The 12,406-nt window shown below is 38.9% G+C and overlaps 1 protein-coding gene across 1 annotated transcript; it reads right to left on the bottom strand.

The window, feature by feature from the left end:
- Positions 1-404: 404 nt before the first annotated feature.
- On the bottom strand, positions 405-9,513 carry LOC139935311 (uncharacterized). Its single transcript, XM_071929836.1, has 5 exons — positions 9,110-9,513; positions 6,393-6,556; positions 5,659-5,834; positions 4,197-4,378; positions 405-3,274 (listed from the first exon to the last, which is right to left on the bottom strand). The coding sequence occupies exons 1-5, from the start codon at positions 9,393-9,395 to the stop codon at positions 3,222-3,224; spliced, it is 861 nt and encodes a 286-aa protein (XP_071785937.1). The 5' UTR covers positions 9,396-9,513; the 3' UTR covers positions 405-3,221.
- Positions 9,514-12,406: the final 2,893 nt, after the last annotated feature.

Below are 12,406 nucleotides of genomic sequence, written 5' to 3'. Positions count from 1 at the left end.
GTTTACCAAGTTGTCCGGTCCGACGTCTTTTCCAGCGCTGTGCGGCAAACACTTCGAGCCGTCGTGCTTCGAGAATCCGGAATACACTACACATTTTGACATGAAGAGAAAAGTTCTTTTCTAAAACATGACGCTATCCCAATAATTTTTCCAACTAGTGGGGTAGTCGTAGAAGGTACCTGAAAGACGTAACGAACCTAAAGAAGCATTTGCCTAACGTGAAAAAAATCAGGTATTGTTTCAACTTTAAGGGCGTTTTTAGCTTGCGCCAAGCGTCACTATGCTGTGTTGGAACTACATGCGATTCATCGCGCCTCGATTGACGTCACGAACAGCGCACTCTCGGGTCGGGCTTTTTTCCCAATTTGTAAAAAACATGGAAACTAATTTATGTAAACCTTAGTTAGTTGTTTATTCATATTCCACTCATCAAAACACATACTTCAATGACAAAAGCTTTATTTTGACAAAATACCACTTCCAGGTGACAGAACAATTTTATCAGTGTGAATTTTCCTAGATTATTCTGAAAGTCGAGTGTTGCTCATTGGAGGATTGTTCAAAATATATGCTGGTCCCAGGAGGGTGGTGGCAAAATCGACTTTTAAAGGGGTGGGGATCTTCATCCCTCAAATTAAAGTTTTCAGAGTGTTTTAAATGAGGTACCGGAACTTAATAGGAACTGGGCGATTGATGACCTAAAAAAATAATGGGCAACAACTTTAATTGCACTTCCGTTGCGCTTACAAGAATTTATTTTACTTCCTCATGCACTGGACTAAACACTATGTCAAGTTTCAGATCTTGCCTTAAAGGCAGTAGACACTATTGGTAATCACTCAAAATAATTATTAGCATAAAACCTTTCTTGAATACTAGTAATGGGGAGAGGTAAAACATCGTGAGAAGCGGCTCCCTCTGAAGTAATGTAGTTTACGAATTTGGTTTCGAGACCTCAGATTTAGAGTTTGAGGTCTCGAAATCATTCGTGTGACAAGGGTATTTTTTCTTTCAATAGTTATCTCGCAATTGAGCTCAAAAGTTCCACAGGTTTGTTATTTTGTGCACTATGTTGAGATACACCAAGTGAGTCGTGCCCGATGTCTTTAAACTTTGGGAAAATGCGAGAGAGTGTGGGAGAGAGGGGCCACCATGTGCATCCCCGTAAAAAAAAAATTTGTTTTGCAAGTTTGATGATCACACTTTTATTTTTAGATTTTGAAATTTCGCAAATTTTCTGCTTGTGTTGCTTATAATGTTTCTGGTTCAAGGTTTTGGGTACTTTTTCAAAATGTCCATAGATTTACATTAAACTCGCAGGGTTTAGAGATACTGATAGTGGAAAGCTTCCCTTCAAATATTAGGTGCTGTAGTTTTTGAGAAATGAGTAAAACAATGTAATGAAAATACGTTTGTAAATGCTTAAAATAATTTTGGTCTCATGAGACGAAAATTATTTTCATGACATTGTTTTACTCATTACCCCAAAACTACACCAAAACACGTAATATTTTCAGGGAAGCTTTCTACTATCATTATCTTCAAACTGTGTAAGTTTAGTGTAAATCTGTGGACATCGTGTTTTTTGTCCTACAAAAAGTACATACACCCTTTTTAAAGCCATTGGACCCTTTCGGTACAGAAAAAAAAAAAAGTTCACAGATTTACAAATGATTTACAGGGTTTATAAAAGGCAATGGTGAAAGACTTCTCTTGAAATAATAGTCCATGAAATGCTTTACTTTTTGAGAAAACAGTAAAACAATATAAATTCTCGTTAGCGAGAATTACGGATTTATTTTAAACACATGTCATGACACGGCGAAACGCGCGAAAACAAGAGTGGGTTTTCCCGTTATTTTCCCCCGACTCCGATGACCGATTGAGCGTAAATTTTCACAGGTTTGTTGTTTTAAATATTTTTACCGAAAGTGTATAATGGCTTTAATATAACAAACGCGAAGTTGTGCAGCATTGAACGTTTGGTATTACTTACCCCTCTCTCAATCAACCCCCCTCCCCCTCCCCCTCTCGTCTCTCTTTGTTGTTTAGTTGAAATTTTACCGGGGAAGTGCCCCTCCATCTTGACCCAGCATGCATGCATCATCAACGAAGCTTTTAATAATAAAGTACGCTTTTGGTTTTACTAAGTATATCTCAACATACAAAACGTGACAAACCTGTGGAATTGTTAGCTCAATTTGTCGTCGAAGTGGCGAGATAACAATGGAAGAAAAAACACCTTGGGCCGATTTCACAAAGAGTTAGGACTAGTCCATAATAGCTCTATGGACTAGTATTATCTCGAGTTAGGACCAGTTACTCGTCCTAACTTAGGACTATCCATGCAATTTGTATATCTCCTATAGGACTAGTCCTAAGTTAGGACTAGTCCTAACTCTTTGTGAAATCGACCCCTTGTCACACGAAGTTATGTGCTTTCAGACGCTTGACTTATAGAGACCGCAAAGTTTAATTTTGAGGTCTTGAAATCAAATTCATTATATTAGTGAATAATTACCTCTTTCTCGAATAAAACGTCACTTCAGAGGTAGTCGTGTCTCACAATGTTTTAACGTATCAACCGCTCTCCATTGATAAGTAAGTTTTTATGCTAACAGAGTACCAAAAAATAATCAAATAAAAATTATATAGAATTTGGTAACAGATTATTATTTCCAATTTCTCCCTTCTAACCGTCGTCTTAAGCATTTTAAATGTAGTAAGCGGTTCATAGATAGTTTTTATCCTGATGCTGTTCGTGCTTTTAATGATAACTAGTTTGTTTTCTGCTTTTTGTAGCTTATATATTTGTATATATTTTTACTTTAGTATTTTCTTCGCAATGTTTTTAAATGTATTCTGCGATTGTTAATCTAGAGAGCTCGAGGTGCACTACAATTTCCGATGTTTTAGGTTTTCAACTTTTTAACGTTGGCTGAATAAATCATTCTAGATTCTAATGTAATCTAAGAGTACCAAAAAAGGTAATCAAAGTAATTAAAATGATTATGTAAAAGACTATCCCGCCTAAGGACGAAGGATGATGATGATGATGATGATGTAAAAGTTAATATGATTATTTATGTAAATGATGATGTAAAGTTAATATGATTATATAAGAGTTAAAAATGATTATGTAAAAGTGATACGCATGATTAATATACCGGTGCGACACCAACGGGTCGTGCACGGTGCGGATTCGCTTCAAAGCCTTGGTCTCACTCAGTATTGATGTGGATGGTCAAGTAATCCGCCATGGCCAACGCTCCAGCTGGAAACAATAACAATAAAATAAAATAAAAGGCTCGGGAAAAAAGCACCCTGAGAAAGCATCATACTTTTTTCCAATTGTGCTGATAAAGCGTGTCTTTTTAATACAAAGCGTGTTTTTCATTACCACACGTTTTTGTTTTGCAAATGGATTTGACAATAATGTTGTTGTTTCAGTGTCAACTACTCAAACTAGTTAAATTCCGCAGACTTCCGTCCCAACCTGGCCAGTGGCTACACACCAATCATTTTTTTTTTTTTAGTGAAACAAGAAATCATTGTTCGTTCCCGATGCGTGCTGTCTGCTCGTAGACACGCTATAACGATTAATGGGAGATTTTGGAACGCTAGGTGGCAGCAGATGCGTGTATTATGCCGGTTGCTTATACACATGGATTATGTAGACCGCCCATCTTTTTTTGCAACGTCACAGCCCAAGTTTTTGCCAACCCAGGTTGGAAAACTATGGAAAGCCATGAATGCAAATCAAAAACAGATCGCTACTGTTTGTTACAATGTACAAAAATATTCAAACATTGTGTTCATTTTGCTGAAAACAAAACAACTACTTATGGGAGGTATTTTATTTAGTAGCAGGTTTACAGAAAACGTTGAATTTGGTTAAAACATAATATGTTAAAACGATTGGGTGTTTTACTAACATGCGGCCGGCCGTCAATGCCAACCAAGGCAAAACAAAAGAAAGGTTTATTATACTGACGAGACTGTCCCCATAGTAAACATGTATATAAACAGAGCACCAGTCTACTTAAAAAAGTGCGCGTATAGATTTGACAGTTGCAACGGCTGGAAAAGCGGATACACTTTTAAAATAATGTTTATCTTCATAGATTCTTAACACTAAATTACGTAAACGTTGAGCCGGTGTAACCCTTTAAGACATTAGTTGTTATATGTTTTACCGTTTGATGTATCAACATTCCAGTTGATATTTCCTTGTGTGCTGTACAGTAAGACCGGATAACTTCTGAAGGATCGTTCCCATTGACAAACGCCATCTGAATCTAGCACCACCATCCAGCCATAGTCCAAAGGGCAGCCGTTATAGATCTTATTGATGAAGAACCGTCGACGAGCCGATCCACTAAAGTTTGCGTGACAAGAGAAACGAGAAAGGAATTCTGATACCAACAGTAGCTTATTTATACCCACAATATTATTTAAAGGCAGTGGACACTATTGGTAATTTCTCAAAATAATTATCATCATAAAACCTTTCTTGATTAGGAGTAATGGGGAGAGGTCGATAGTACAAAACATTGTGAAAAACAGCTCCCTCTGAAGTGACGTAGATTTCGAGAAAGAAGTAGTTTTCCCACGAAATTGAGTTCTCGAAATCAAGCATCAGAAAGCACACAACTTTGTGTGACAATGGTGTTTTTTCTTTCATTACTATCTCGCAACTTCGATGACCGATTGAGCTGAAATTTTCACAGGTTTGTTATTTTATGCATATGTTGAGATACACCAACTGTGAAGACTAGTCTTTGACAATTACAAATAGTGTCCATTGTCTTTAAAAGTATAATTCAAGCAGACGTATATTTTGTTTAGCAATGAATGAGTCAGCTTTAGCTATATCAGCCCATGTCTCAGCCTAGCATCTGACGTCAAACTTCGATGCTTGTGAATAACGCCAGTAAAAGCATGGAGGAAGGAAGAGAAGGAGCTCGAACGAAGAGACTTCAAAAGTCGAACCCGTGGTACCGCGGTCGTTTAACGACACCTCGTAATCACCCACATACCTTACACAGACAATGACCGACCTGGCGTATGTGAGTTTGCGCGTGCGCACTGGTTCTTCACTCAACTATTGTGTCGTATGTCGTATGGATATAATACAAAAAAAAAAAACTTTTTTGAGACCTGTAAAAAATTGTGTACATACACTTGTGTTTACCAAATCGAAAAACACATTTGGATACCAACCACCCTCGTGTGCTAATACCCACAGTTTGAACCACCGCTAGTGACCGGAAAGTCACAATGCTAAAGACAATGCTAAAGAGAGGAGGCAAACAGATCCAGCATCTTTTCTTGCCGTAAAACTTTTTATTGAAGAAACAGAAATGCATAGTATATCCGGTCCTACTCTTTGTGTAACTTCACTCCATAACTCGTCATCTCATCTTTCTTATTTTGTTATAGACCATTATTAGCGGTTACTCTTTCTGGTTACTTTTCGAATGTTTCAGAACATTATTTCTCCGTGTTTTATTCAGTGTTTAAATTTTCAAGCGTTTGTTTCAGTCACAGTTCAAATTTGACTGAAACGAACGCTTGTGTGTATGCGTTCTTGTTATGGAGTTTAAAATAAAACAATGTATGCGACGTGCCGAGCTGACCACCATCATGTGTACGTACCTGGATATATCATGCCCAAAGATAGAGAAGTAGTTCGTGTTTGTCGTTGTTGTCAGGTCACTCCATGGAGAGGATACAAGGCGCTCCTTGGCGAACCAGCTCGAAATGTCAGAGTCCACTCCATTGAATACCAATTCAACTTTGACCCCAGTCTGGTCGTACAAGGACAACTTGACCTGGACAGAGATTCAAGTTAAACAGGATTGTATCATCGAAAGACAAAAAACCAAAAACATGTTGCGTAAATCGCACTGATCCACGCACACTTCTAACAAACAGGCTCAAACGATTATAAGCCCATTAGGAAATGCATTGAGCTAGTTATTGTCATATGAACATTCGTCCTGCACTTCGAAAAGGTCGTTAGATACCCCCAGGGGAATCCGCCTGGTCCTCTCAAAATTCGAAACCTCAGCTGAGGTATCGAATTCAAGCAGCCGAAAGCACACAACTTGTGATGCAAGGGTGTTTTTTCTTCCATTATTCTCTCGCAACTTCGACGACAAATTGAGTTTAAATATTAATACAGGTTTGTAATTTTATGCATTATGTTGAGAAACACCAAGTGAGAAGACAGGTCTTTGACAATTACCAAAGGTGTCCAGTGCCTTTAAGCTTACGTCGCTGCATGTTTATAAATTAACTCATAATTGTATCAAATGAAATCACTGTTTCTGAAAAGCAAGTACATGTCTGTTTTCGGATACAGACAGGGGACCAGTCTATTTCCTCACCTGCTTGATGTTCAACTGTCCACTTTTCCAAGAATTGTACAATATGTTGTTCCGATAGTTCCCGCTGTTATCTGAGCCGCTATCCCAGATTGAGTCAGTCCACAGGTCATACATATTAAATCCCGTCCCAGCAACCCCTTTGAAGACCAACTGCCATCCACACTCTGAGTAGAAAAGGTGATGTTATTAAAAACAATCATAAATTAACGAACAAAAAAGGCTTTTTGTTATTAAAAAAATAAATAATAATCCCGCATTCCGCAAAAGGTCGATTGGGGGTGTAGTTGTTGGTTGCTGGTCACGGTAAAGCTTCCATCTGTACCCCTACTGGGGTCCATGGGTTTTGTACACCCTCGGTGGCAAACGGCACCCTCGGCTTCGCCTCGGGTGCCATTTTCCCCCTCGGGTGTACGAAACGACATGAATCCCATCACAGCGTGCAACAATTGTATCCTCTGCTTACCAGTTATCACGCTATTATGCCTTTTTCTTTGAATTGGGAAAAAAATAATGATGCAATATATCAACCGATGCCCTAATTATCTTCATTTGTTAATACGAAGTATGCAAACATATATTAAAACTTGATGGACATTGAAATGTTCACACCACACACCGATCTTGGATGACTTCAACTGGCCCCATTTGTTTTGAGTTTTTCCTATTTTCACGGCAAACAAGAAAGTATGGTTTCCCGGTGAAGCCATACATGGAAGAAACATCTGCAGTGACTACAAGTGTTCTTTGAGACTCTGTGTATGACTGTATAGCCAGCAGTTGCCTTCATTTTATTCAAAATATTTTTTTATTAAATTTTTAAAATTACCATGATAACTTGCAAAAAATTTAAAAAAAAAAAAAAAAATAAAAAGTGTGAATAATTACTGGCTTCAAAATCTGATTTCTATTTATTTTTTTTCTACTTTTTTTCTTAATATTTATAATAAAGCGTATAATAAACAGTGATAATTGAATCAACAAGCTGATGTTTAAATTTTAATATAAATAATAGTATTGATACGAGGGTTACAAAATAAAAATCTCAAAAAATATTAGAAAATGATATAAGGCACATGGCTTCTTTAAGCCTCTGTATTTTTCTTTAAGAATGCTCAGCAAAACATTCAGTCACATGATTTTGATCATCATGAATTGTGAATTGAAATAGCGTTTGATGAAACTTTTTCGGTGGGCAAATATTTTTTTATGGCCTCAACATTATGACATATTTTTGTACCTTGTAGAAATACCTAAAATACCAACTTTTTTGCATTTACAAGTGCAAATGACCAGTGGAGCATTACGTGTTTCTAAGTTTTGGTCAAAGAAGAGGAGACTCTTTGCTTGGCAAATAAAACCACACAATTTTTATCTAGGGACTGTTTACATCGCGCACAGAGAGGTAAAAGATTTGCCACGATATTAGGGACACCTCGAAAACAGGACCTCCTACGATATAATGTATCATAGACCTTATTTAAGATAGCAATTTTGAACAACTGCGCTAAGCGTAATGCACAGGGCGCCGGTAGCCCTATCTAGGACTCTTTCTCTGTACACAGGAACAGAGTCCTAACTATTGAGGCCCGTTTCTGGGGCGGAAAAATTTCACAGCTTCATAACTTAAATCTTACCTGCAACAAGCCACTAATTTCAACAGATTCACATTCCATTGCGGCATACATATTTCTGCGGTGGGTTTTGGTCCTCATATTTTCATCACAAATCCGTCATTTTCGTGAAATAATGCAGCTTCCAACGTTAAAAAATTCCCTGTTTCGATCGTTTTCTCACAGTGTTGTCTGTTGTCGTGCGTACGCGTACACATTCGCGTGCAAGACGCACGATGCAAGCTTAGACGCATGAATTCTTTGTCACCGTATCTTGACTGCGCAGCGTTAACAACACAATTCAAAATTTGCGCGTCGTGCGTCTTGCGTACACACGGCAGACTGTGAGAGTACGAACAAAAATGGGAATTCCTTAACGTTGGGAGCTGCATTATTTCATGGAAATGACGGAAATGTGAAAAATATATGACGATCAAACCCCACCGCATAAAAACATATGCTGCCATGGAATGTGAATCTGTTGAAATGTGTGCTTTCTTGCAGGTAAGATTTGAGTTATGAAGCTGTGAAAATGTTCCGCCCCAGAAATGTACCCTGATGTCCAGGACGTCACTGTAGTACAAAACGAAAGTGTAAGGCCGCCAGGACTAAGGGCGCCGGGTAACATGGAAAGTGCAGCTTATAAATGCTATGTCAGATTTGTTGCCCCAAACACTAAAAATATATTTTTTTTGAGTGAATGGTATTTCAAAGAGTATCACCCGCTCTAATGAAAACAAGTTTAACTTTTAATGGTCAGGAACCATGACAAAAATTAAAAACGTTTCTTAAAAAACACATAAGAATTGGTCACGTGATTCCGACAAAAACTAATGTTGAGCACTTTATTTCACTGCTACTAATAATTGGCGGACTTTTTCGAGCAATGGCTCAAATGAAAGCTTGTAACTTTATCGATCTCCATCAAAATACCTATTGAATTTTAAATCACAAATTGGGTCAAATCGGCAAGAAATCTGACATACATCTTTAAGTAAATACCATCCCTTTGAAATGGTATCAGCCGTATAGATTAGAGCCTTTAAAACAAAGACGACTGCTGGACACTTTTACATAGTTCCCTCAATGGCAAGTGTGTTAATTTACCTTTCGGCACTCCGACTATGGAAGTAACTGCTGATTGTAGCTTTTCTAGCTGTTCTTTTATGTTCAGCAGCTCGGAGGAAACCGATTTGTGGTTGTTATCGACAGCAACCTGCAATCCATCCACTTGAGCGGAGCGTCCGCAAACTGGCGGGACGATGGTAATGTGGGGCTTGCACCCACATTGTTCAGTCTCGTTAATGATACGCTCAGCATGGTACACCTTCACAGTCATAGCAAACAAGGCTATGAAGACCAAGAGGGTCATTTTTACACAACATGAATCCATTTTCCGGCAAACTTATAGAAGCAATAATGTTGGTGTGTGTACAGTTCTGTACTTTCAGACGACAAGGTATAACGGCTGAGCTTAACAGACACAGTGGCGATGGCAAACACAAGTTTGGCTAGTTGTTTCATTTGCTGGTAGTGCAGCACATGCGCACGGTGAATCCATGACGTCTGGAAAGACGTCAAGGGAGAAGAAAACAGGTGGAAAAGGTAGCCTTTGATGACCTTTAATCGAAGTGGGGTTTGGTTTTTTTTTTTCTTTTAAATTTGCATACAAAGCAAAATGCTGGGAAAACCATCACACATAATGTTATACTTATGTTTTTGGATTTGCATACAAAGCAAAATACTGAGTAAAATGTCATCAACGGGTCATCAAGGAAATCTTTCATGACATTTATTACTTAATATTTATCCCACTGTTCGCAATGGTCCATTTCGTTATCATCATGATAAAGACCCCCCCCCCCCAATGTACAAGGAATTTGGTATCTGTCGACTGAACTGTAATGCATGTAGTGGGTTAATAGGGTCCCTTTACAGGTTGAGATTGTAAGTCACAAAGAGTCCCCTTCCTTTTTATTTTCATAATCTTCCTCATCTGTTGATTCACCACCACCATATCGCCCCCAGGTGGAAAAGGAAGCCTTTGATGACCTTTAATCGAAGTGGGGTTTGGGTTTTTTTTTTCTTCTTTTAAATTTGCATACAAAGCAAAATGTTGGGAAAACCATCACACATAATGTTATACTTATGTTTTTGGATTTGCATACAAAGCAAAATACTGAGTAAAATGTCATCAACGGGTCATCAAGGAAATCTTTCATGACATTTATTACTTAATATTTATCCCACTGTTCGCAATGGTCCATTTCGTTATCATCATGATAAAGACCCCCCCCCCCCCCGAATGTACAAGGAATTTGGTATCTGTCGACTGAACTGTAATGCATGTAGTGGGTTGATAGGGTCCCTTTACAGGTTGAGATTGTAAGTCACAAAGAGTCCCCTTCCTTTTTATTTTCATAATCTTCCTCATCTGTTGATTCACCACTACCATATCGCCCCCCTCCTCCCAATCCCCATACTCGGCACAATCCCCCTGTTGGTTCACCACTATCATCTTCAAAGAGGACCTGCGCCTGCTCCTCCCCCCGCCGTTCATTTTCATAATCCTCATCGTCGGTTGATTTATATAATTATGTATGACAATATAGACAGGCAATGCAAAAAAAAAAAATCGTGCTTGCGTATAAGAGCCTATACGAAGGCTACCCCGTCAAAGGAAATTGTTGAGTTTGATCATCACACGTGCACAAAAATGTATTCATAAATACCTCAGAGAGTTTTGCTATTCCTGGTGGAGAGCGCGTCACGTGGGTGTGTATAAACCTTTGTTTATGACGGGTAAAAAGTGTTAATTCATGGGCGTGACACGCGAGCTTGCATCTGTAGTTTCTTCATTCCTAATGGTTGAGATCAACGGCTGAAGTTGTGCCACATCCATAGAGTTATATATAAGAACTAGAGGGCGCACGAGTGATGCTTCGTGCACAAATAGACCTTATCGCAAATACCAATGCGCAAGCGCAGACTGTTGAATGAGGTGCATTGTGGGCTATATATGAATCAAATTTGTAATCAGCTAGACCACAATGCACCTAATTCCAAGCTTTACGCGCGCGCCCCAGTATTTGCGATAAGGTCTATGCCACGGGACCGCAAGATGACAAGCGCGTCATTCTGCACGCGCGTTGAATATGAAATACACGTTTGAGGTTTTTTTTTATTGAACGATCACGCGATGCTGTTTGTTCAACTTACAAAATGGCCGCACAAACACACGCTGTGAGATAGCTGTTTTGTCAACTTAGAAAATGGCCGCCTGCTCGCATACCGGGGCGCGTATATAGGCCAGTGCGCGCTCTAGTTCTTATATATAACTCTATGGCCACATCGCACGACACGCGCGACGCGCACAGCATTCCCTTATTAGGAGAGTAGTAATTATGTGCGGCGCATATGACCCCGTTTTTATGCGGTGGATCATGATCCACAGGTCATGTGGATCATGGCTCGTTTGGGTCGTTGTAAGTAGGTTGCCAGATGGGGGTGTGACGAAGACCCCCCTCCCTTTTTTCGTACCAAGACATTAAGTGGGAAGGTCAACGTGTAAGACTTCACAGTTTTTTGGGGCCAAAGAAATATAAATAGAAAAAAAAAAATCAAATTCCTATGATCTACTTTAAAAATTGGACTAATACTCAACAGCGTATCATCTTAACTCTGAAGTCTGTGGGAGTGTTTAAACGGTTGATAATGACCAGCTGGAGTTTATTATAACCGGCTGGATTCAGGTGCGCGCGTACGCCAATATGATCACGCGGAACGCGCAAACCATAGCTTTTAGTAACGCGGCGCGTAATCTTTTTCTAAGCGCGCGCGCGCGTACACACAACCCACGCGCAACAGATTCTTCACAAAGTTTTTGAAAAGAATATTTTCAATCCTCGAGTTTTCAATTGTCAAAGTGTCTATAATTATATTTGTTTAACGTTTTTTAACAAAAGGGCATTTATGAATTGGAATAAAAGAGTAGTGACTTGTTCTTAAACGTACGTTTAAAACCTTGCAGGGTCGATGGCAGTTTTAAACGGCCGCTTAAGAACAAGTCACTACTCTTTTATTCCCTTATTTAAACATGTTCTTCCTTTCATATTTACCAGAACGCTGAAACAAAACCACATTGTGGCGCAACAACTGTTCTGTATTCTATTACAATGGTTGCGAGTCTCTAGGCCTACCTTGTAAAAAAGGGGGTGTTAAAATTAGCACCGTGAGTGTTGACACCTACCCAAAACAAACATCATTAATGGTGTTAAAATATCACAAATGCAATTATTTCGGCAGGCATACATGTTGTTTTCACACTCTTTGGGGACAATTTTGATTCCCTTTTTGGTATCTATAATGCGAAAACACCTATGGTGTCTGTTTTAACAGCCCAAT

The sequence above is a fragment of the Asterias amurensis genome, chromosome 3 (genome assembly GCF_032118995.1).
Source record: "Asterias amurensis chromosome 3, ASM3211899v1".
Lineage (NCBI taxonomy): Eukaryota > Metazoa > Echinodermata > Asteroidea > Forcipulatida > Asteriidae > Asterias > Asterias amurensis.
This window is presented reverse-complemented; position numbering and strand designations above follow the sequence as displayed.